This window comes from Colletotrichum chrysophilum (assembly GCF_026319265.1).
Source record: "Colletotrichum chrysophilum strain AFK26 chromosome Unknown scaffold_6, whole genome shotgun sequence".
Classification (NCBI taxonomy): domain Eukaryota; kingdom Fungi; phylum Ascomycota; class Sordariomycetes; order Glomerellales; family Glomerellaceae; genus Colletotrichum; species Colletotrichum chrysophilum.
In genome coordinates, this window is record NW_026517293.1 from 717,632 (window position 1) to 736,802 (window position 19,171).

Genomic DNA, 19,171 nt, shown 5'->3' on the forward strand with positions numbered 1-19,171 from the left:
TTGTTTTCTTGCGGTTTGTCTGCGCCAATACAGTCATGTTAGGCAGTGGTCTGACCTGGTCATCAGGAGAGCCAGCATCCAAGCCACTAGTCGGAGTGTCAGCAGTGTGAGCGAGGGTGGCTTTATCTCAGGTGATGGGAGTTGTCTTACTCCTCTTCATAATCAGAAGTCGATTTCGCGACTCTCGCTCCCAGAACTTCGTCATCAGCCGCAGCTAAGAATGGAAGCTCACGTTGAGACGGCGCCGGCACGCCTACGGACTCAAGTAGCTCCAAACAGTGTTCTCTCTCCAATCGCAGATGTGAGTTCTCCGCCCGCAACCCCACGTTCTCCGCCAACAGAGCCTCCAACGCCACCTTGTTGCGCAGCAGCTCTGTCCGTAGTCCCTCGATCTCGAGCACATGCCTGGCCGGTCCATTCCTCATGCAGGTCTTCTGGAGCTCGTACTTTCTCCCAGATTGCTTGACGAGAAACGCTTCCATCCGATAGGTTTTCTGACCAAATGTTAAGAGGAGATACCCAGCGTTTCGGCAGCACTTACATGCGATTGTTGGCTTTTCCAAAGATGGATCCTGGGCAACCTGTCGAATGGGCTCTTGAACCCGAGCCAACTGTTAGATGAGTGAAATGCGAACCTTGAAGCGACCATGCGTCCCCTTCTACGCCTAACGTACCGACACACCACACATAGCGTAGTATATATCCCACAAATGGGATTTCCTGAACAGGAGCTCAAACCGCTCCTGCTTTCGCGGTGGCTTTTCGTACGACTGCACCTGTAGCTCGGCGTCACAACGACGGCAGCCTGGTAGGCAAAGGCAGCACGCGCAGCATGGAGACTTGCGGTGTTTTTTCCGCCGGTCTCGCCTCGAAAAACAGATCTGATTTTCGTATTCGTCGATTTTGAGTCGCTTACAGGCCAGCAGATTGGCTGCTTCCATGAGGATGCCGTGCCATACTACCAAACAGGTTAGCTGGGTCATTACCGTGTCGCCAAGTTGCTTGCCTTCAGGACTGATGTCGAGGAAGGCGCAAATGAGGTAAAGAGGCTGGAGGAATTCCACGGTGAAAACATGCGGACTGTGCACTTCAGGAATGACCTCTCTTGCGCAGCGCACTTCCATGTTTGTGCAGATGGAACGCAACATGCTTTGCACGAGGCTGGTGGGATCTTCGACTGCACCCTCGACTTCAGCCATGGTTGTGGTACGCGGTGGAAGAATTGATGGAGGGTAAACCTTGACCAATATTCTGAAGAGGAAGATCTCCTTTTTATCGACGAAATAGCCATCGCTCAATCACCCAAGCGTCTCGAATGGGAGGTGCCATCAATCTCAACTGTTCCGAAGGCCAAGACGCGTCGCGTGTATGAAGGAGGTGTCGTGGCTCATCTTAGACCCTGGTGAAGGCAAGCATCTGATTACTTCGAACGGTGATGGAGCGTTTCGATTGATTAACTTGTGGCGCCTTGGGGCCGCGCCAGTCCTGGAAACCCCTTGCATCATGCAAGGACAAGCTGCCCAAATTTCCTTTTCTCGCAATCGATACATCTCGCAAAAGAAAAGAAATGGCAAGTTCAGCGGCGGCAACCCGAGGTGCTTAAGGGGCAGGAGAAATGTGGGGGGTTGGCATACTGACCCTTGAGTCTTTCGCGTCTTCCGCTTCTTCCGCTTCTTCATCCTCTCTGTCATGGATTGCCCAAGACAAGACTCAACACGCAGGATGTGTACTCGGTTCAGTCGCAGGGGAGAACGATCATCTATATCTTCTCATTGTGATGTACATGTGGATATCGAGTGACTTTTGCATGCGAGGGCAGGTTCCCGACCATAACCTCTCGACTCCAGTCCAAAGAGCAGATAGACCCCCCATAAATCATAAAGTCATTCAGATCTGGTTTTGCTCTTCTTCTTTCACAGCCTCTGCCTGTCGAGATTCCATCTCTTGGTCTAGTTTCGTGTACTCTAATACCACGTTCCCTATCCGCGGCATATGCTTGATACTGAGGAATGCCTGTCCGTGGTCCATGCCAGCCAGGTACATCAGCTCCAGCTCCCCTTGCCCTGACCACCTGTCAGGCGTAGTGGACCACTCGTGTTTATCGGCGCGGCTATAGTTGAGGTCGCCGAAGTAGACATAGCTGGCCACCGCGTCTGGGTCTGTCACGCAGTCCTCGCCACCCAAGACTACTGTCGTGCGTTTCCCTTGAAGCTCAGGGGTCCAGAGAATAAAGTCCTGCCAGCGGAAGCGCCTCGCTAAGGTGTGCGCTGTCATCGCGTCTGTGGCTACAAACCAGATCTCCCATTCATTGCCCCATTTCGGTGTTCGTCGAGTGAAATTGTAGGCCACTGCAGGAAGATGGAGCAGTATCGAAACAGGATCGATGAGGACGATGGAGTTTATTCGTCTCGCCAGGTCTGGTTTCTTGAGAAGGGGCGCCGCAAACAGGGTACCGAAGGAGTTTCCCACAAACACAAAGTCGTTATAATTTTGTTGCTGAATAATTGCATCCATGCCGGCGACAAGCTCGTCGGTTGGGGGCAACGGCGGGCAAATGCGTGAGGAGACGGGTAGTATCTCGATGCAGAGCACACCGACGTCCTTAGGAATAGTCCACAGCCAGTATAGATATGGGAGCAGGCCGACACCAACTCCGTGGATAAACAGGATCGGGCGATGTTCCTTGGATGAATGGGGACGGCAAAAGTAACTCAGCTGCGAGCTATTCGATTCATTCGGTGCCAGGAGGGTCATAGGTCGCAGAGGGAAGACGGAGAAGAAAGTCTTGCGCGGTTGTCGGTAAAACTTGAACCCTCTGATCGCTAGGACAATGGTCACAAAGAGGTCGAGGCCTCCTACTATCTGATTTTGTCTCATGAGCTAGTTCTTCGTCGCTGTAAGGTGATGAACTTACAAGATAGAACAGCAAGCTGCGATGCCTGATGTCGATCGGATCGAAACTGAGGCGCATTGGGGTAGAGTCACCATATCCCTTCTTGATGGTTACTCCCGCGCGCTCTTCTGCATCTGCGATGTATTCCTCGAGCTCGGCGTCATGCTCTCCTGGATTGCCCTGCTTGTCGAACAGCGCCCACATCAACCAGTCCTTCACATTCTCTCTGCGAATATCTCCAAGCTGGGCATTGCAATGCCATTTCCGTATGTACTGCTCGACATCTGGAGCGTGGTCAAGACCCTTTTGGAAGAATTGTCGGCGCTCGGCCTGCGACAACGGTTCGACTTCGAAGCCCGGCTTCTGTAAGCGAGATCGGAATGGAAGATAAAAGGCGAAGTAGAAGACGATTTCGATAAGGCCAATGACTTCGATTATGATAGACACGGGGTGAGCAATCCCAGGCACGCCTACTATGGCGAAAATAAACCAGAAGTAAATGAGACATAAGAAGCCTAGGTATTGGAAGAAGACCACCATGGTCCTCACCAGGATGAGTTCCGGGACCGACTTTCCCACAAGCATGTCGAATAATCCAGGATGGGATTAAATGATTGGTCTAGGGATGATGACCAGATCACATCTAGTTGTGCTCGAGCGATTTGATCTGGAGGCACACTGCTATCTTTATTGTGACCATAGGAAAAAGCATAGTCCGACAGCTGGGAGCTGGTGTCAGAGATCTACGAAACAGCATGGATGAGGCCTGGGTCGTGACGACCCTCCGGCCGAGGGAAAAAGCTCCCAGCACCCTTGCTTGTGACTTGTGATTTGATAAGTTGCTCATTGGGATTCATCCAGCACGTTCCTTGAGGAAGTAAGTGATGTGAGAGTTCAGACGAAACTCAAACGATCCTGTACCGCCCACGCTGGAGTGAATCGCCGCACCCAGTACCGCATGAGAGTAGGGGAGACTGTCTTCGCCACAACGAAACGTCACGTTTGTGCTTCAAGGTTGGGTTTGCAGGGATGCGCATGTCGTCCGCAGTATTGCCGATGCCCATCTTGCACGCTGCCAGTACAAGTTGGCGGTCGAAGACGGGACAATGATGCCAAGTTGGAAGCCAATTTCTCGACGAGGTCGCAAAGTGACACTCGTAGGGTTATTTCGTGACGAGTGTGGGCGATATCCGGAATGTCACGCTAGGCCGACATATGTCATCTGGATGAAGAGATGAAGAGCCATGGCGAAGACGATGTGAATGAAGCCTGCCAGTTTCAAAAGCTTCAGAAGCGTCAGTTTCGCAGAACAGGCTCGGCTAGGCGGGAGTCACGCGGCGCCAGAAGCCTGAGGGAGTCACTATTTGAGAATCGAGAATCGCAAACGAGTCAGGGAAGAGGGGTTTTGCAGGCAGTAAGGTTTTAACTCAACGGACGATGGTGATGACAATGCATCAGCAGAACTGAGGAGGCGCAGGGTTTCGGTCGAGTGATAAACTGCAAGAGAACCGAATGACCAAGTGCCCGGGCGGGCCGCGTACGATTTGAGCCCACCTCTTCATGGATCACGGAATCATGGGTGAAGAATCGGCCAGTTTGTCCCGTTGTTTGTCTTGAGAAGCTTACTATGCGTGCAGGGCCACCACTGATTCAAGAATCTGATTGGACGCCACAATCCGGACGGGGAGTAAGGGCGGAGGAATTCTCGACCGTCGACTCCCTTTCCTATCACTGAAATACCTTTGTGGCGTCAGGGATCTAATCCTTCGACCGATATGTCTGGGTCGTAGCCCAAGCCACCAACAGCAACTCGGCTCAACATGAAGCCTTCGCCATGATGTGGTTTTGCCATTGCAATGCTGCCTTGTAGAGAATCGCATGACCGCCGGGCTTTGGGAAAGAATAAAAGGGCATCGCCTTCCTCGCCCCAAAGCACCGCTGCTGTCAGTCAGTATTGCCACTGTGATCACCATCAACACTGTTTTCGACTTCTTAGCCCTCTCGGCCCTCACGCATTTGTTTGTTACTGTGAAACTCAAAGTGCAACTGGCGTACAGTCGCACTGCTTTCATACAGCTGCTTCTACTCATCTCTCCCCACTGCATCTTTGCGACCGGACTTCCGCCCCGTCCGACTACACCCCAGCTTGCCGACCCCGGTACCCGCATTCGCATCGTCGCATCCGTAATCGGCTTACCCCGTCTCCACTGTAAAGTCCGTCAACATGCAACCCCCGAAGACAATCCTCTTCCTCGGGGCAACCGGCGGCTGTGGCCAAGCTGCCTTGCGTCGATCGCTGGCCGCCGGCTTCACATGCATCGTACTCTGTCGGAACCCAGACAAACTTACGTCCGTACTCTCCCCCGAAGTCCATCCCAACCTTCAAGTATTCAAGGGAAACGCGCACGACATGGAAGCCATCAAGAATTGTATCGTTTCGCCTCATGACGCAACATCCTTTGTGGACTTCGTCATCTCCACCATTGGTGCCTGGTTTGAGTTGCGAAAAATGACTCTTGAGGACGTACATGTATGTGAGCATGGCATGGCTGTTCTTCTCAATGCCATCAAGACTCTACGCACCGAAAGAGGAGTTTCTGGACGTCCTCGTGTCATCGGACAGAGCAGCACTGGCATATCCAAGTTTGGCAGAGACACACCGCTTATCATTTACCCCATATACAAGGGCCTTCTCTCCACACCACACCAGGACAAGCGCGCGTTGGAGGAGCTTCTCTTCAACTCCGGAGAAGAATGGACAGTTCTCCGAGCTAGTTTTCTCACCAACGGAAACGAAACTTCTGGTGTTGCAATCAAGGTCGGTGTCGAAGATCCTGTCAGTGGCGTGAAGAGCCTAGCCATAGGATATACAATTTGCCGAGAGGACGTGGGCAGATGGATGTTCGATAATATCTTGAATTGCAGCAACGACAAGTATGTTCGCAAAGTGGCGACTATCACATACTGATGGCTGAAATAATTGTCTTGCAGGATGGCAATTGAATCATACACGGGGTTTACCCATCATTTTGCGTGGTGCCATGACGTCTCTTACGAGGTACTCTACAACTGAATACCTTCGGGTCAATATTTCGCAATGGGCTTCCTCAGCTCCCTGATCATATTCGTTGTGACCATTCAATTCTCCGACAAGAAAGCTATCGAAGGCTTTGATATTTGCGCAGGGGCGACTTCGTAGCTTGAACCTTTCGCCAAAATGCATGTTGGGAACTACAGTTCTCGTAAGAGAAAGTCTACTCGGGTCTGGTATCATACTCTAGTCACATAAACACCCACTATAACTACATCGTGGTGCTATTAGGGATAGGATAGGCATAAAGAGATATTAGTAACATTCCATGAGCCTTTTAGTAATGCGATGGAGTCAAGCATGAGTGTGAGTGATGTAATACATGTTTCCCCGTCAGAGTCATACGGTAGTCAACAAGGTGCGCCTCCAGTCGGCAAACTGCGAAGAAGAAAACTTAGAAGGGAAGAAAAAAAAAGACATTTGAGGCTCTCAAGAAACATTAGCCCTGCCCAAAAGAATTATGTATGCGGGGCGTTGGGCATATTCTCCGTAATCAGCTCCGCAGGCGAATTCTGTCTGATTCACGGCAAGCCCAGGGACTTTTGTGTTGCTGCCCTATGCCATGAAGGGGCACAATTGCCGATGCATCCCGATCGCACCAGAGCAGCGTGGGTTATGTGATTGGTTGACATGGTTGACGCTGATCCTGTATATTTCTGGTCTGCAGCGGTTGCGTTAGGCAGAGGGTATCTGAGAGGATGGACACGCCCTTCGACGACATCAACTGCTGTTGCAATTACTAATTGCTGATCTGCAGCTACGATGCATTACAATAAAGGATAAAAGCCCTGAAAACCCCCTAAACCCAACCACTCAGTTTTAGACAGTCAGTCAATCCATACTTGAATTATTTAATACCAGACACAACAAATCTTCAACATCGTCGAATAGCATGACGAAAAGGTTCAAGGCGGTTTTCTTCGACTTCATGGGAACATGCCTTGACTGGCACTCAAGTGTGCTCCAATCTTGGCCATCTTCAATCCCCAGAGACGAGGCTTCGAAATTCACGTTAGAATGGCGCAGACAATACTTCATCGAAAACAACGCAAGATTCCTCCAAAACCTTCCCCCAGAAAACATCGATATAACGTTGGACCGTGTTCTCGAAAGTATCTTAGACAGGCTGCCACAACACACAGCTATCTTTGATGCCTCGACCAAACAAAAAATGATCGATGCATGGCACTCTCAGTCTGCATGGTCAGAGGTGCAAGAGGCTATACGAAGTGTTAGGCAAGATTTCGGGCTTGAAGTCTTCGTGCATGCAAACGGCACGAGTCGGCTGCAACTAGACCTTTGTCGTTCTTCAGGGCTGAAATTCGACATGCTTTTCTCAAGCCAATTGTTGAATCTTTACAAACCCAACCTAGAAGCCTACAGGAAAGCACTTGATCTTATTGATGCTAAAGCGGAAGAAGTCCTCATGGTTGCAGCACACGCCTACGATCTGAGGGCGGCCAAGGAGGTGGGAATGAAGACGATCTACATTCATCGTTGGACGGACGATATCGATGAAGACATGGTTGAAGTCAAGAATGAATTCGACGTATTCCTTGAGGGCATGCAGAACTTGCCCGACGCTATCAAGAAGGTGTCAGGCGGGAGCCAAGAGATATAGATCGTAGCGGACAGCGCAACGCAACTGGTGGAAGGCTCATTACTAGTCGATGACGACCATAGCTTGAATATATTCGATGCGGGAAAACTGCGTTATTGTCTTTATTTCCCGGTTGGGTTGGCAACAATATCTGCGACTATGGCATCTAAGTCTTCGTCTTCCAAACCCAAAGCCTCCATGGCGAAGTCAGGATGCTTGGTCCAATCGGCATCTAAAGTGCCGACTGCAAATACAAGGTCTTCGATGGCATTGTGATCGCCTGCGTCTGCCTTCGTCTTGTGCTCTTCGATGAATTTCTGAGAGTTGAGGTCGTTGATTTTCCATTCCGCGCCTGTTGCCTTCCCTAGACTCTTGATGAGTTCTTTTTGAGTGATGCAGAAACTCTGAACAAAAAGCGTCTTGTTTCTCGTCACGTCGGTCACACCCTTCTGGAGAATGCGCACGACGGCTTCGCCCACCCTGGGGAGAGTGGCAGCAGATGCTTTTAAATTACCGCCGTCAATGATGTCGATCACCTTTTTGTCCAGATAGGCGTGGAGAAACCCTTCTCTGATGCCCCAGTCGAAGAAATGACCGCAGACAATGCCCGTCCAAGCGAAATCTTTGTTCTTGTCGGCCAATTCTTGAGCCTTGAGTCGGACAGCTCTCTTGTGGCGATAGAGGGGAATGAGCTCGCGGGCGCGAGGGTTATCAGCGTCAATGCTGCCGAAATCGGCGGGGATAAGGTGCTTTACGCCGGCGGCCTCGGCGGCCTCAGCAATGCGCAGATGCTGTTCGAGGTCTCGCAGACGGAAGCTGACGATGACGGCATCTTGCCCAGTGAATGCTTTCTTCAAGCCCTCAAAAGAGAGATCGCTATCGACTTCGACGACAGCAACTTGATCAACTGGGTACTGGATGGTGCTCTTGGAGCCCGCACGCCTAAGGGCACTCAGTTTGAAAGACTGGGAAGCGACCAGGGCATCTAGGATCTTGGCGCCCAAAGTGCCATTGACACCGATAATGAGGACTGATTTCGCCATGAGAGGCAATAAATTGAAGCTGACTGATTTGGGGCGTGGATCATGAATCTCAAGGCGAAACGAGAAAGATTGCCGAGGACACGCTGTGTTGTGATGGGGCGAAGAGAGTGAATTAGAAGCGGCGTGCTTGCGGGGTATTACAGCGCTCGGCGACAGTTTCCGACTATCTCGCCTCTGAGGAGGCGCACGGTGGGCAGCCCGCGGGACACAACCCGACGTTGTGGACGACCAAAGACCACGACCTCATCCACCTGGGCGATGCAGCACTTGATATCGTCTCTAGTGAGTCTAAGACAAGGGGGATCATGGGCGCTGAGTTGACAATGAGGTGGCCGTGGTCACCGCAGTAGATCGGGCCGGGGCAGCCTTAACGAGAGTTACTGCGTTGGGCTGTCTCGTCTGATAGGTGGTCGGGCTTAAAGCAGTCCCGACGGTCGCACAGGTGGGAGACTTGCTTCGTCAGGTCCCCGCCCCAATTCGACCATAACGTTGATGGGTGCTGTGTTGACAGCTGCTCTATCTTCTTGAGAATTAAAGCATGAGTTTTGACCGCCAAACGCTGTTCTCCCTTATTGTGCGTCGCTGGAGCCTGTATTTTATACTGGCGGATGGGAGAAGCGAGAGACCGCCCAGAGAGGTTCGGCTTGATGCGAGCCTAGAAGCTTAAATCCGGGCGCGAGCTCCAAAACGCGATGGTGTGGTAAGGCAGAATTAGGTTGCTCGTTTACTCGTGCATGCTTAAAATGGTTCTTATCGGACTCATTCTATCCAAAGAACGAAGAAAAACAAGAGGCGGCAACAATCGAATTGTCATTCATTCACATTTCTTATGATAGTCACATCATCAAGACGCTTCGCGGAACGCTCAATCTGCTTCAGCTACCTACGATGTCCACCAAGCGGATTGTGCTCATTACTGGTGCCAACACCGGCATTGGATATGAGACTGTAAAGCAGCTTCTCGAGTCTGGCAGGCCATATCACATCATATTAGGATCAAGATCGCCGGACAAGGGAGATGAAGCCATTGCTCGGCTCAAGGATGAATACCCTGCTACCCCGAGCTCTTTGCAGCCCCTGCAGATCGAGGTCACCAGCGACGATTCCATCTCAAAAGCTTTCCAGAAAATCAGCGATGAACATGGAGTTGTTGATATACTGGTCAACAATGCTGGTGAGAACTTATTCGACCTTACGGGACCCTTGCGAGAGCTGACATAGACATTGCAACTACAGGGGCCTCATTCGACAGTACCATCGTCGCCCGCGCCAATGACATCGCCGCTGTCCGCGAGTCCTTTAACAAGGCGTACGACGTCAACACCTCGGGTGCCCACGTCATTACACACACTTTCGCACCTTTGCTACTGAAATCATCAGACCCGCGTCTCCTCTTTGTCACCAGTGGTCTTTCCAATCTCACTGCCATCGCGAGCCATGGTCTCATGCCGCACTTGGGCAAGATAACAACTCCTGCGGGATGGCCGAAGGGCCCAACGCCGATGGGCTACCGTTCAAGCAAGGTTGCATTAAACATGGTGATGTTGAGTTGGCATTACCTCTTCGAGCAGGACGGCGTCAAGGTTTGGGGGATTTCGCCAGGATTCCTGGCTACTGGCTTGGGGGGCAATCCCGAGTTGCTCAAGAAAATGGGAGCTGGAGAACCAAGGAAGGGCGGCGAGCTGATCAAGAAAGTCATAGAAGGTGACAGAGATGGCGATGTTGGCAAGATTGTGACACAGGATGGCGTACAGTCGTGGTAGACTGTCCAAAATAGAGGCTCAGGGTTTAAAATTGGGGCAAAGAAAATCTCGAAATATTTCTTATTGAACCAACAAGAGGCTGGCTTAAAGAAAACGAGCTTGACCGAATCATCTGGCGTGTCCCTTGTTAAGTTATTACAGCTAACTCTCTGAGACGCTGGAGACTGGCCGGCTGTATTTAAGTAGCGCGGAAGCCGGCAGCATTGACTCCAGCACCACCCCGGCCGAGATTTTTTTCTCCGCTCGCCTGATTTGCACCTTGGACGAAGACCCTCGAACACGGAGCTCCAGCATTATTGGCTGCAGTTACTACACAAAATGGCCCAGCTGTCTGTTTGCTATTGGGCGCCACGTCACAGCCCGCGACTCCTGACTCCTGAGACAAACAGCCCCATGGGACGGGGGAAAGCTGGGCCCAAGCTCCGCGCCGAGGGCCATGGGGCTGGTTTCTAAAGCTATGGACTGGTCTAATTAGGGAGCCTAAGCTTACATACTGCAGCAAGCTTTGAGCGAACACTGGCACCATCCTCGATGTGACAACATGGCTACTCGACGACAGCGGCGCTCCATCATCATCGGCGCTATTCTCTTCGGCTTCCTGCTCTTCAACACTTTACAACCCTCCGACCACCAATCGAGGCCAAAGTATGGCAACATTCCCATTGCGCAAAGTAGCTACGATTGGGCGAGCCATCAACACAAATATGCGATTGCTCCAGAATCGATGCACCACCTCCCGACCGAACCACCGAAGGAACTTCCACGAGTCCAATTCACGCCCAGCGCGAAGCGCGGCCAACCAAACGATGCGACGTCCGACTCACGACGAGCTGCAGTTCGAGAAACATTTGTCAGGAGCTGGGAGAGCTACAAGAAATACGCCTGGGAGTATGACGAGCTTACGCCCGTCTCTGCCAAGGGCAAGAACACCTTTGGAGGCTACGCAGCTACTCTCGTTGACGCTCTCGATACCTTATGGATAATGGATCTACACGATGAGTTCGGGCTGGCCTTGGCGTCCATCGCAAAGATTGATTGGGATAACACGGTCGAAACGTCCGTCAACGTCTTTGAGACAACTATTCGCCATCTTGGTGGCCTTCTCAGTGCCTATGACCTCAGCGGCGAACCAGTGCTGCTAGCCAAGGCCATCCAACTAGGGGATATGCTTTATGCTGCCTTCGACACCCCTAATCGCATGCCTCCATTCTGGTTAGACTTCAAAGCAGCAAAGAGCGGGGAGCTTATCGCGGGCACGAACGATCCATCAGCCTCGCCTTGTTCTCTGTCTCTCGAGTTCACTAGGCTTTCTCAGCTGACTGGCGAACCGAAGTACTTCGATGCGATCGAAAGAGTTAAGCTCTTTCTAGAACGAACACAACACGAGAGCCAACTGCCCGGAATGTGGCCGGCCTTGATCAACTTTCACGACGAATCTGTCGTTAACCACAACGAATTCACCCTAGGCGCGCTCGCTGACTCTCTCTATGAGTACATACCCAAAATGTATGCCTTGCTTGGCGGGACTGATCCTGCCTACGAAAAGATGTACCGTGACGCCATGAAAATTGCTCAACAACACCTACTATTTCGACCAATGCTTCCGGGAGGTGAAGATATTTTGTTTCCCGGGACGGCCTTTGTCGAGAACGGTGTGAGACGAAACCCCGAGAGCCAGCATTTGTCCTGTTTTGTCGGCGGTATGTTTGGCCTGGGTGGCAAGTTGTTCGGCATCAAGGAGCATGTGGGCTTGGCCAAGAGACTGGCGCGCGGGTGTGCCTGGGCCTACTCTTCATTTCCCACGGGACTAATGCCCGAGATTTTTGGCATGGTCACATGTCCCTCGTTGAACAAGTGTCCGTGGGATGATGAACGCTGGAAGCGCGAGGGAGACGGGAACTTGAGGAAGGGGTTCTCTCACGCCCGTGACCCTCGATATATCCTCCGTCCGGAGGCAATCGAAAGCATCTTTCTTTTGTACAGAATGACGGGCGACCGCGAGTATCAGGAGATTGCCTGGACAATGTTCCAGTCCATTGTAAAGGCTACCGAGACACCGTTTGCGAACTCCGCCATCGCCGACGTAACAGCGGAAGGCAAAACGCAGAAATTAGACTCGATGGAGGTGAGTTCGATGTCTCAAAAAGTAAGCTGAGTTGCGAACTATGCTAACTATTCAACGTGACAGAGCTTTTGGTTGTCAGAAACCCTGAAGTATTTCTATCTCATATTTTCACCGCCCGATCTCATAAGCCTAGATGACTTTGTGCTGAACACGGAGGCACATCCGCTTAAAAGGCAGAAACCAGTGAAAGCGAGTAGGTCCTTTTTTAGATGAAACGTCGCTACTAGACCGCTGTGGACTGAGAGCGAGCTTCGGGCAGTCCGCTGGGAAGAAGACGGTTTGCGGTCAGAATGTACGCCTTTGTCCAAATCACCATCACGCCTGCGTTTGGTCATGGCGACGTGTGCTTCATGCAAACCTAATAGTCCTCTGTTCTGTTACGCCAATATCATTTGAGAGTAGATTGAGACCGCTGCTGGAGACAGAAACATCTGGAACAGAAAGTACATGCACACACCACCTACGCCGAGCGTTTGGAGGCGGTGGAAAGGATTTGACAGCATCAAAAGCTGTGAATAATGAACCGGATCAGGTCACGAGTGTCGCTATTGTCCTAGAGGTCTACGTGACAACGGCCCTGACAATTGGCCCTCTCCCTTTCGGAGCCAATGCACACGATCTCGCGAGATGTCGGATGACCCTACGTTGAATCCGATATGTACATCTATAACATGTTCCTATCTTAAGCTTTCCATCTCAGTAGAGTAACAGATGCCTTCACAAACTCATACGCCCCCTTGCCGTCCCACTTGCCTTCAACGATCCCAACGGGGCTTTTGTCGCCTGTGTTGACGAGTGTGACGCTGTCACCAGTAACAGTGTAGACATCGACCTCAGCACCGGAGGTAATGCCGTCTAAGTCCGTGATGAAACTCTTGGTCTCGTGAACATTGACTACTGCCAGATTGATGTAGCCATTATCATCGATCGTGGCACTGACGTCTAGGTAAGGTGTTTCGATAGCACCTCTGATCCAGTTGGGCTCAGTGGGTCCCTCATATTCTGGAGACCGAACATTGGTCGCAATGACTTGACCTCTCATGTACTTGCTGAAGAGCAACAGAGGCCACCACGTGGTTTGCTTGGTGATACCCTCTTTGGTGGTCATCAACGGCGATATGACGTTGACGGACTGGGCGATGTTGGCCATACCAATGTACTTGGCTTGACGCACAAACACATTCAGCCAGACACCAACAGCTAGGGCATCCGACAGCGTGTAACTGAATTCCGTGTTAATGACGGCACATATTCGCGACGGGATCTCCGACTTACGACTCCTCACCGCCCTCTTCACCCGGAGCTCGGACAGGATCCCATACGTTCCACTCATCGAAGCAGATCTTCTGTCTCTTGCATGTCGGGGGAACTTTGTTTTCAATACGGGCTAAGTCGATGAGGCCTCCTGTGATTTCGATGGCGCGCTCCGCAGCTCGTGGAGCAGTAGCATTCTTGAGATGGTCGTTTGAAGCAGTGTAAAGGTGAATACTGTGCATGTCAATCAACGACGCAGTAGTGCTACCGCCAAGGCCGTGCATGCTCCACGTGATGCACTCCTTGATGACATACGTGTCCCAGCTGCTGAAGCCAGTTTCACCACAGAGAATCAGCTCGATCGAGGGATCGAGGAGCTTCATAGCTTTGGCCCATTGGTAGGCCTGCTTGGCGTAATCCTCCTTGGTCATTTGGCCAACCTGCCAGGGACCCCACATCTCATTGCCCAGTGCCCAGTACTTAACCTAGAATTTAATTAAGAGTGCTGCTCTTGCATAACTAATGTGGTTTACTCACATTGTAAGGCTTTTCACGGCCGTTTTGACGCCGTAGGTTGGCGTAGTATGTGTCCCTGTCGGAGTTGCAATACTCAAGCCACGCGAGCGCTGCACAGTTGACTCGCTTTTAGCAACCCATTGCCGAAACCGAAAGTCGCAAAGTGGAAGATTGACGTACCCTCGTCTAGCGTGCCAGTACCAAAGTTGAGAGCCAGGTAGGGCTCTGCGCCAACGACCTCGCACCACTTCATGAACTCGTCCGTTCCGAACTCATTAGACTCGACGCCGATCCAAGCCAACTCAGGCCTAACGTCAATTCAACATTAGCCACCGTTGCACACCAACTCTCTACGATCCAATGCTTTCCGTGTTGAGAACCCGGGGCTGGGGAAACTCTATGGAAAGGGGATTTCGCATACCTCTTAGGACGTTTCTCTTTGGGTCCAACGCCATCAATCCAGTGGTAAGTGGCGCAAAAGTTGCCGCCGGGATAACGCATGACAGGGCAGTTCAGCTCCTTCACAGCTTCAATGACATCCTTGCGGAAGCCATTCTCATCGGAGAGTGGGTTGCCGGGGTCGTAAATGCCACCGTAGATGCAGCGTCCCATGTGCCTGTGGCGCATGTATCAATAAAACTTGAAGTTCGGATTTGCGGGAGGGAGCGGCGCAGTAGCCATGCTTACTCTGTGAAGCCGCCGTAAGTGTTGTCATCAATGCGCGCGATTGGGTGGTTGGGATTCACAGAGATGCTAGGGCGGGCATCCTCTGCGATCTTGGTGAAGGTAGCCATGATTGCGCCAAATGGTGTGTTTGATCCGAACCGTGTACTTTTGTGAGCGCACCAATGTTCCTCACTCTAGCTGAGAACTTTATGCACAAAAGAGTAGCCGTCCGATGAGTGGTGGAAATGAACGTGGCCTGTTTACCTGACGGTTCCGGATCGAGGCCGAATATGAAGTCGCCAGGGCGGGGGCAAGCGGTGAAGCAACAGGGTCACGGAAGCCAACGGCAGAAAAGCAGCAGAGCAGGATATTGGGCCGGCAGTGAAGGGATTGCGCATCAGCCGTCAGACCACGCAGTTCTCGGATCTATTCCAGCGACGTTCGCGCTCCTTGAAGACGGGCCTGGAGTGAGCGGGGTGGGCCCGACCCACACTGAATCCTCGGCAAAGTGATCCAGTGGTGAGGAAAGGAGAGCGCGGCTCTAGACATTGGAAGTGATGGAACAGGCGCACGAATCATAGACGATACCATGCGGAGAAAGTCGATAACAACGCGGGTGCATGGTCTCAAAGTGGGGAAGTGGGCTTCAAGAGACATAGATTGGTCTGTCGATGAAGTGTGTGGCCGGCATCCATGTCTTCCACCAGAGTAACCATGTTGTCTCTTCCGCTTTCTCGCTGGGATCCATGACTGCGGCCGAATGTTATTTGCTAAACTTGATCAGTTCACAACCCGTTTCAGGCGCGCGTCCTAACTTGGCGGATGAGCATGGGATGCCAAATGCCAAGGGTGATGGAATTAAGCTATCAACAGAAAGAGGCTTGTCTCGGAAACGGTCGAGAGGGGGCCGATTGAGGAGGCTGGAGAGGGAAGGCCAAGTGTGGGGTTTCGACAGGCCAGTGCAGGGTGATGATTGGGGCGCATACGGCATGAAGCTAACATCAATGAAGCTTGATTCTCCTCCAATCTCTTGTGGGCAGACAGTCCTGTCGCAATAGAGCGAAGCAAAACAGCAGCTTTTGCCGAAGTGATTGAGCCATATGAGTTTTGCGCGTATGCTTCGCAGAGCCCCTACGAGCCTATGTGTAGAGTGTATCTGCACGTCCGAATATGAGGAACGAAACTGTGAACTCTGTGGATCTGAGTAATGATGGCGCGAGATGATCTTTTCCGTTCGCGAACACCTTGGAACCAACAGAATTTCATAACCCCCAAACATGACGGCATAAAAACATCGGGCCTCATAATACTCCAAAAAAAAAAAAGAAGGAAAAAAAAAACCAGGATTTATCGCAACAACTGAGGCCGTCGCTTTCCATCGATCTGTCGGATGGTTGAAAAGATGCACCTGAGTTCATCGTCGGTGTTGATGAACCGAACAACAGGCCCGTCCCACCCATACCACAACCTCATCCTGGCAACTTTCCCCGCGTGCCGCGTGCCCAAAAAGTGTGGGGATTGGAGAATCGGCCGCCACACAGCAGCAAACTGGCGCGACTCCAAATCCCAGCGTAACCTGGGGCATGGGGTCTAGGGCCGGGGCAACCGTCACCGATGCGGTCTCACCACGGGTTTGCAGCACGCGGAAACGCGAATAAAGCCAGGGGTCCTCACTCGCCTGCCCGTCCATTGTTTGCGCTAAGCAAACCACGGCTTCATACCCCATGTTCCCATCCGGTCACTCGAACTTCCTATAAAGACGCGACGATCCCTTCTCCGGCTTCAGCTCGAGGCTTCGTTGCAGTTTGATGAGTCGGTTCGGTTGTGACCATCAAATGTACCCCGCCGTGATCAGAAATCTTTCAATCTGACATCTCGTGGACAAGCCTTGCGGGCATTGGCAAGCGATTAGAAACTGCTCTTCTCTGCTCAGCAGCACCCAGCCCAACATGGCTCTCCCTCCCAAGTGGTATCAGTTCCTCGTGAGCGTCTTCGCATCGCTCGGTTCTCTCAACTACGGTTACGATTTAGGTGTTATTGCATCCGCAATTGCTTCGCAGTCGTTCAAGACCAAATTCGGGGATGACCCTAAGGAAATGTATGCGACATTCCGACAGCCACTCTCTCAAATGACTTGAGCTGACATTGTCCAAGTGGTGCCGTTGTGTCATGTTTCACCGGAGGAGCTTTCATCGGCGCCGGCTGCGCCGGTCCGGCCGGTGATAAGCTCGGCCGTAAGATGACTATTCTCATCGGTGGTGCCATCTTCGTTCTCGGCGGTGCTTTCCAGGCCGCTGCCCAAAATCTCGGTTATCTCTATGCTGGCCGTGCTCTGGCTGGTGTCGGGTGAGTTCAACATTCCACTGTAGCGTATGCGATACAACTGCTGACCGTTCTCTTCACAGTATCGGTTTCTTGACCATGATCATTCCCCTCTACCAGGCCGAGCTTTGCCACCCCAGTATCCGTGGACGAGTCACAGCTTTGCAACAGTTCATGCTTGGAGTTGGTGCTCTGGCTGCTGCTTGGATCTCATACGGGACGTACATCGGGTTTGCACCTACGGATAACAACCAATGGCGCGTCAGTCTTGGCATCCAATGTATCCCTGGTGGTATTCTGGCCCTGCTGATCTTATTCTTCCCCGAGTCACCTCGTTGGCTCATCGATCACGGCCGTGTGGACGAGGGTCTCCAGACTTTGGCCAAGCTGCACGCTCATGGTGATGTAAACGATGCCTGGGTCCGCGCCGAGTTTGACCAGATTCAAGAGTCCATTGCCACTGAGCATGAGGGATCAGCCAAGTCGTACAAGGAACTGTTTACTGACAAGTCTTGCTTCCGTCGCCTGTTCCTAGCTTGCGCTCTTCAAGCATCGATTCAAATGACTGGTGTTAGGTAGGTCTCTCCGCGAGTTAAGCAGCCACTTGAAGCTTAGTGCTGACCAGATCTCTAGTGCCATCCAATACTATTCGGTCGCGATTTACGAGAAGATTGGAATTGCCGGTGACGAGACCCTCCGCTACCAGGCCATATCATCTGTCATTGCCCTCGTCGCTCAATTCCTCTGTATGATGCTTGTCGACAGGACCGGTCGCCGATGGCCTCTGATCTTCGGTAATCTTGGCAATTGCATCACCTTCATCATCGCCACAATCCTACTAGCCAAGTTTCCCCCTGGTTCTGAACATGCTACTGGAGGTGCCGCCTGGGGATTCATTGCCATGACCTGGCTGTACAACTTCAGCTTCAGTGCTACTTGTGGACCCCTTTCTTGGATCATCCCTGCCGAGATCTTCGACATGAAGACTCGCTCCAAGGGTGTCTCGATCGCTACCATGACCTCCTTTGCTTTCAACACTCTTATTGGGCAGACCACCTCAGTGGCGCTGGACGACAAGAGCGGCATCGGCTGGCGGTGGTACATTCTCTTCATTGTAAGCCACGCAACCAACCTCTACTTTAAACACGGAAAGCTGATATTGCTATTCGCAGGTATGCAATTTTACGAACGCTGTTTTCTTCTGGTGCTTTCTCCCTGAGACCGCGAAACGTCCTTTGGAGGAGATGAGATACCTTTTCACGGAAGCTCCTCTCTTTGTTCCTACCATGGATCGCAGCACCGTCGAGACTCACGATCTCGAACGCAGAGTTGAAGCTGTTGAGCAGAAGCAGGCCCACGAAACGGAGCATATTTAATCATACTCACGCCACATATCGCTTGGATATGAGTAGTTTCTAATGTAAAATCAAGTAACTCATCTGAGTATACATCTCAATTTTCCCTGGCCGACTCGATTACGATCGCCGTTGATGAGCCTACGTGACCAATGTTGAGACTTTCCCTCCTGTCAATGCTGTTCATATGATGTTCTCTAATTCTCAGGAGTGCCATCTCAAAATTGGCTTGAAAATCTTTATCATCGGTAATTGTAAGCGGGTTGGGGTTGCGCAATGTTATGGTGATACCCATGCTCGTAGCCTTGTCCGTGTCCAGACTCCATCATCTGCGGGCCGCCGCCGCGGCCCTTTCCAGGTGTGAATCGCGAGAACATGCTGGTCTTTCCGCCGACAGTTTGCTGGCGCGGTTGGCGTTTCTTCCTGAAGCAGCAGCAATAGCAGCATAGCACACAAAAAGCAACCAAGATGAAGCCCGCAATCGCTATGCCGATGATCGCACCGGTTGCGAGTCGTCTTCCGCGCCCATATGCCTGCGACTTG

General features: G+C 51.8%; 8 protein-coding genes across 8 annotated transcripts; 5 read left to right on the top strand and 3 right to left on the bottom strand.

Moving 5' to 3' along the window:
* Positions 1-1,887: 1,887 nt before the first annotated feature.
* Positions 1,888-3,478, bottom strand: COL26b_001518 (uncharacterized protein; the record flags this gene model as incomplete). The annotated part of the gene is made up of 2 exons (XM_053174466.1): positions 1,888-2,880; positions 2,915-3,478. 2 exons carry the CDS (start codon positions 3,476-3,478, stop codon positions 1,888-1,890), a joined length of 1,557 nt encoding a protein of 518 aa, XP_053041776.1.
* Positions 3,479-5,117: 1,639 nt separating this feature from the next.
* On the top strand, positions 5,118-5,861 carry COL26b_001519 (uncharacterized protein; the record flags this gene model as incomplete). The annotated part of the gene is made up of 1 exon (XM_053174467.1): positions 5,118-5,861. One exon carries the CDS (start codon positions 5,118-5,120, stop codon positions 5,859-5,861), a length of 744 nt encoding a protein of 247 aa, XP_053041777.1.
* A 1,294-nt stretch (positions 5,862-7,155) lies between these two features.
* On the top strand, positions 7,156-7,605 carry COL26b_001520 (uncharacterized protein; the record flags this gene model as incomplete). Its single annotated transcript, XM_053174468.1, has 2 exons — positions 7,156-7,264; positions 7,358-7,605. 2 exons carry the CDS (start codon positions 7,156-7,158, stop codon positions 7,603-7,605), a joined length of 357 nt encoding a protein of 118 aa, XP_053041778.1.
* Positions 7,606-7,706: 101 nt separating this feature from the next.
* Positions 7,707-8,627, bottom strand: COL26b_001521 (uncharacterized protein; the record flags this gene model as incomplete). The annotated part of the gene is made up of 1 exon (XM_053174469.1): positions 7,707-8,627. The coding sequence occupies one exon, from the start codon at positions 8,625-8,627 to the stop codon at positions 7,707-7,709; it is 921 nt and encodes a 306-aa protein (XP_053041779.1).
* An 888-nt stretch (positions 8,628-9,515) lies between these two features.
* Positions 9,516-10,390, top strand: COL26b_001522 (uncharacterized protein; the record flags this gene model as incomplete). Its single annotated transcript, XM_053174470.1, has 2 exons — positions 9,516-9,801; positions 9,864-10,390. The coding sequence occupies 2 exons, from the start codon at positions 9,516-9,518 to the stop codon at positions 10,388-10,390; spliced, it is 813 nt and encodes a 270-aa protein (XP_053041780.1).
* A 541-nt stretch (positions 10,391-10,931) lies between these two features.
* Positions 10,932-12,663, top strand: COL26b_001523 (uncharacterized protein; the record flags this gene model as incomplete). Its single annotated transcript, XM_053174471.1, has 2 exons — positions 10,932-12,515; positions 12,649-12,663. The coding sequence occupies 2 exons, from the start codon at positions 10,932-10,934 to the stop codon at positions 12,661-12,663; spliced, it is 1,599 nt and encodes a 532-aa protein (XP_053041781.1).
* Positions 12,664-13,197: 534 nt separating this feature from the next.
* COL26b_001524 (uncharacterized protein) lies at positions 13,198-15,079 on the bottom strand (the record flags this gene model as incomplete). The annotated part of the gene is made up of 6 exons (XM_053174472.1): positions 13,198-13,738; positions 13,791-14,254; positions 14,307-14,395; positions 14,466-14,593; positions 14,707-14,901; positions 14,973-15,079. The coding sequence occupies 6 exons, from the start codon at positions 15,077-15,079 to the stop codon at positions 13,198-13,200; spliced, it is 1,524 nt and encodes a 507-aa protein (XP_053041782.1).
* A 1,821-nt stretch (positions 15,080-16,900) lies between these two features.
* COL26b_001525 (uncharacterized protein) lies at positions 16,901-18,649 on the top strand (the record flags this gene model as incomplete). Its single annotated transcript, XM_053174473.1, has 5 exons — positions 16,901-17,049; positions 17,106-17,297; positions 17,357-17,848; positions 17,907-18,387; positions 18,446-18,649. 5 exons carry the CDS (start codon positions 16,901-16,903, stop codon positions 18,647-18,649), a joined length of 1,518 nt encoding a protein of 505 aa, XP_053041783.1.
* Between the last annotated feature and the right edge of the window lie 522 nt (positions 18,650-19,171).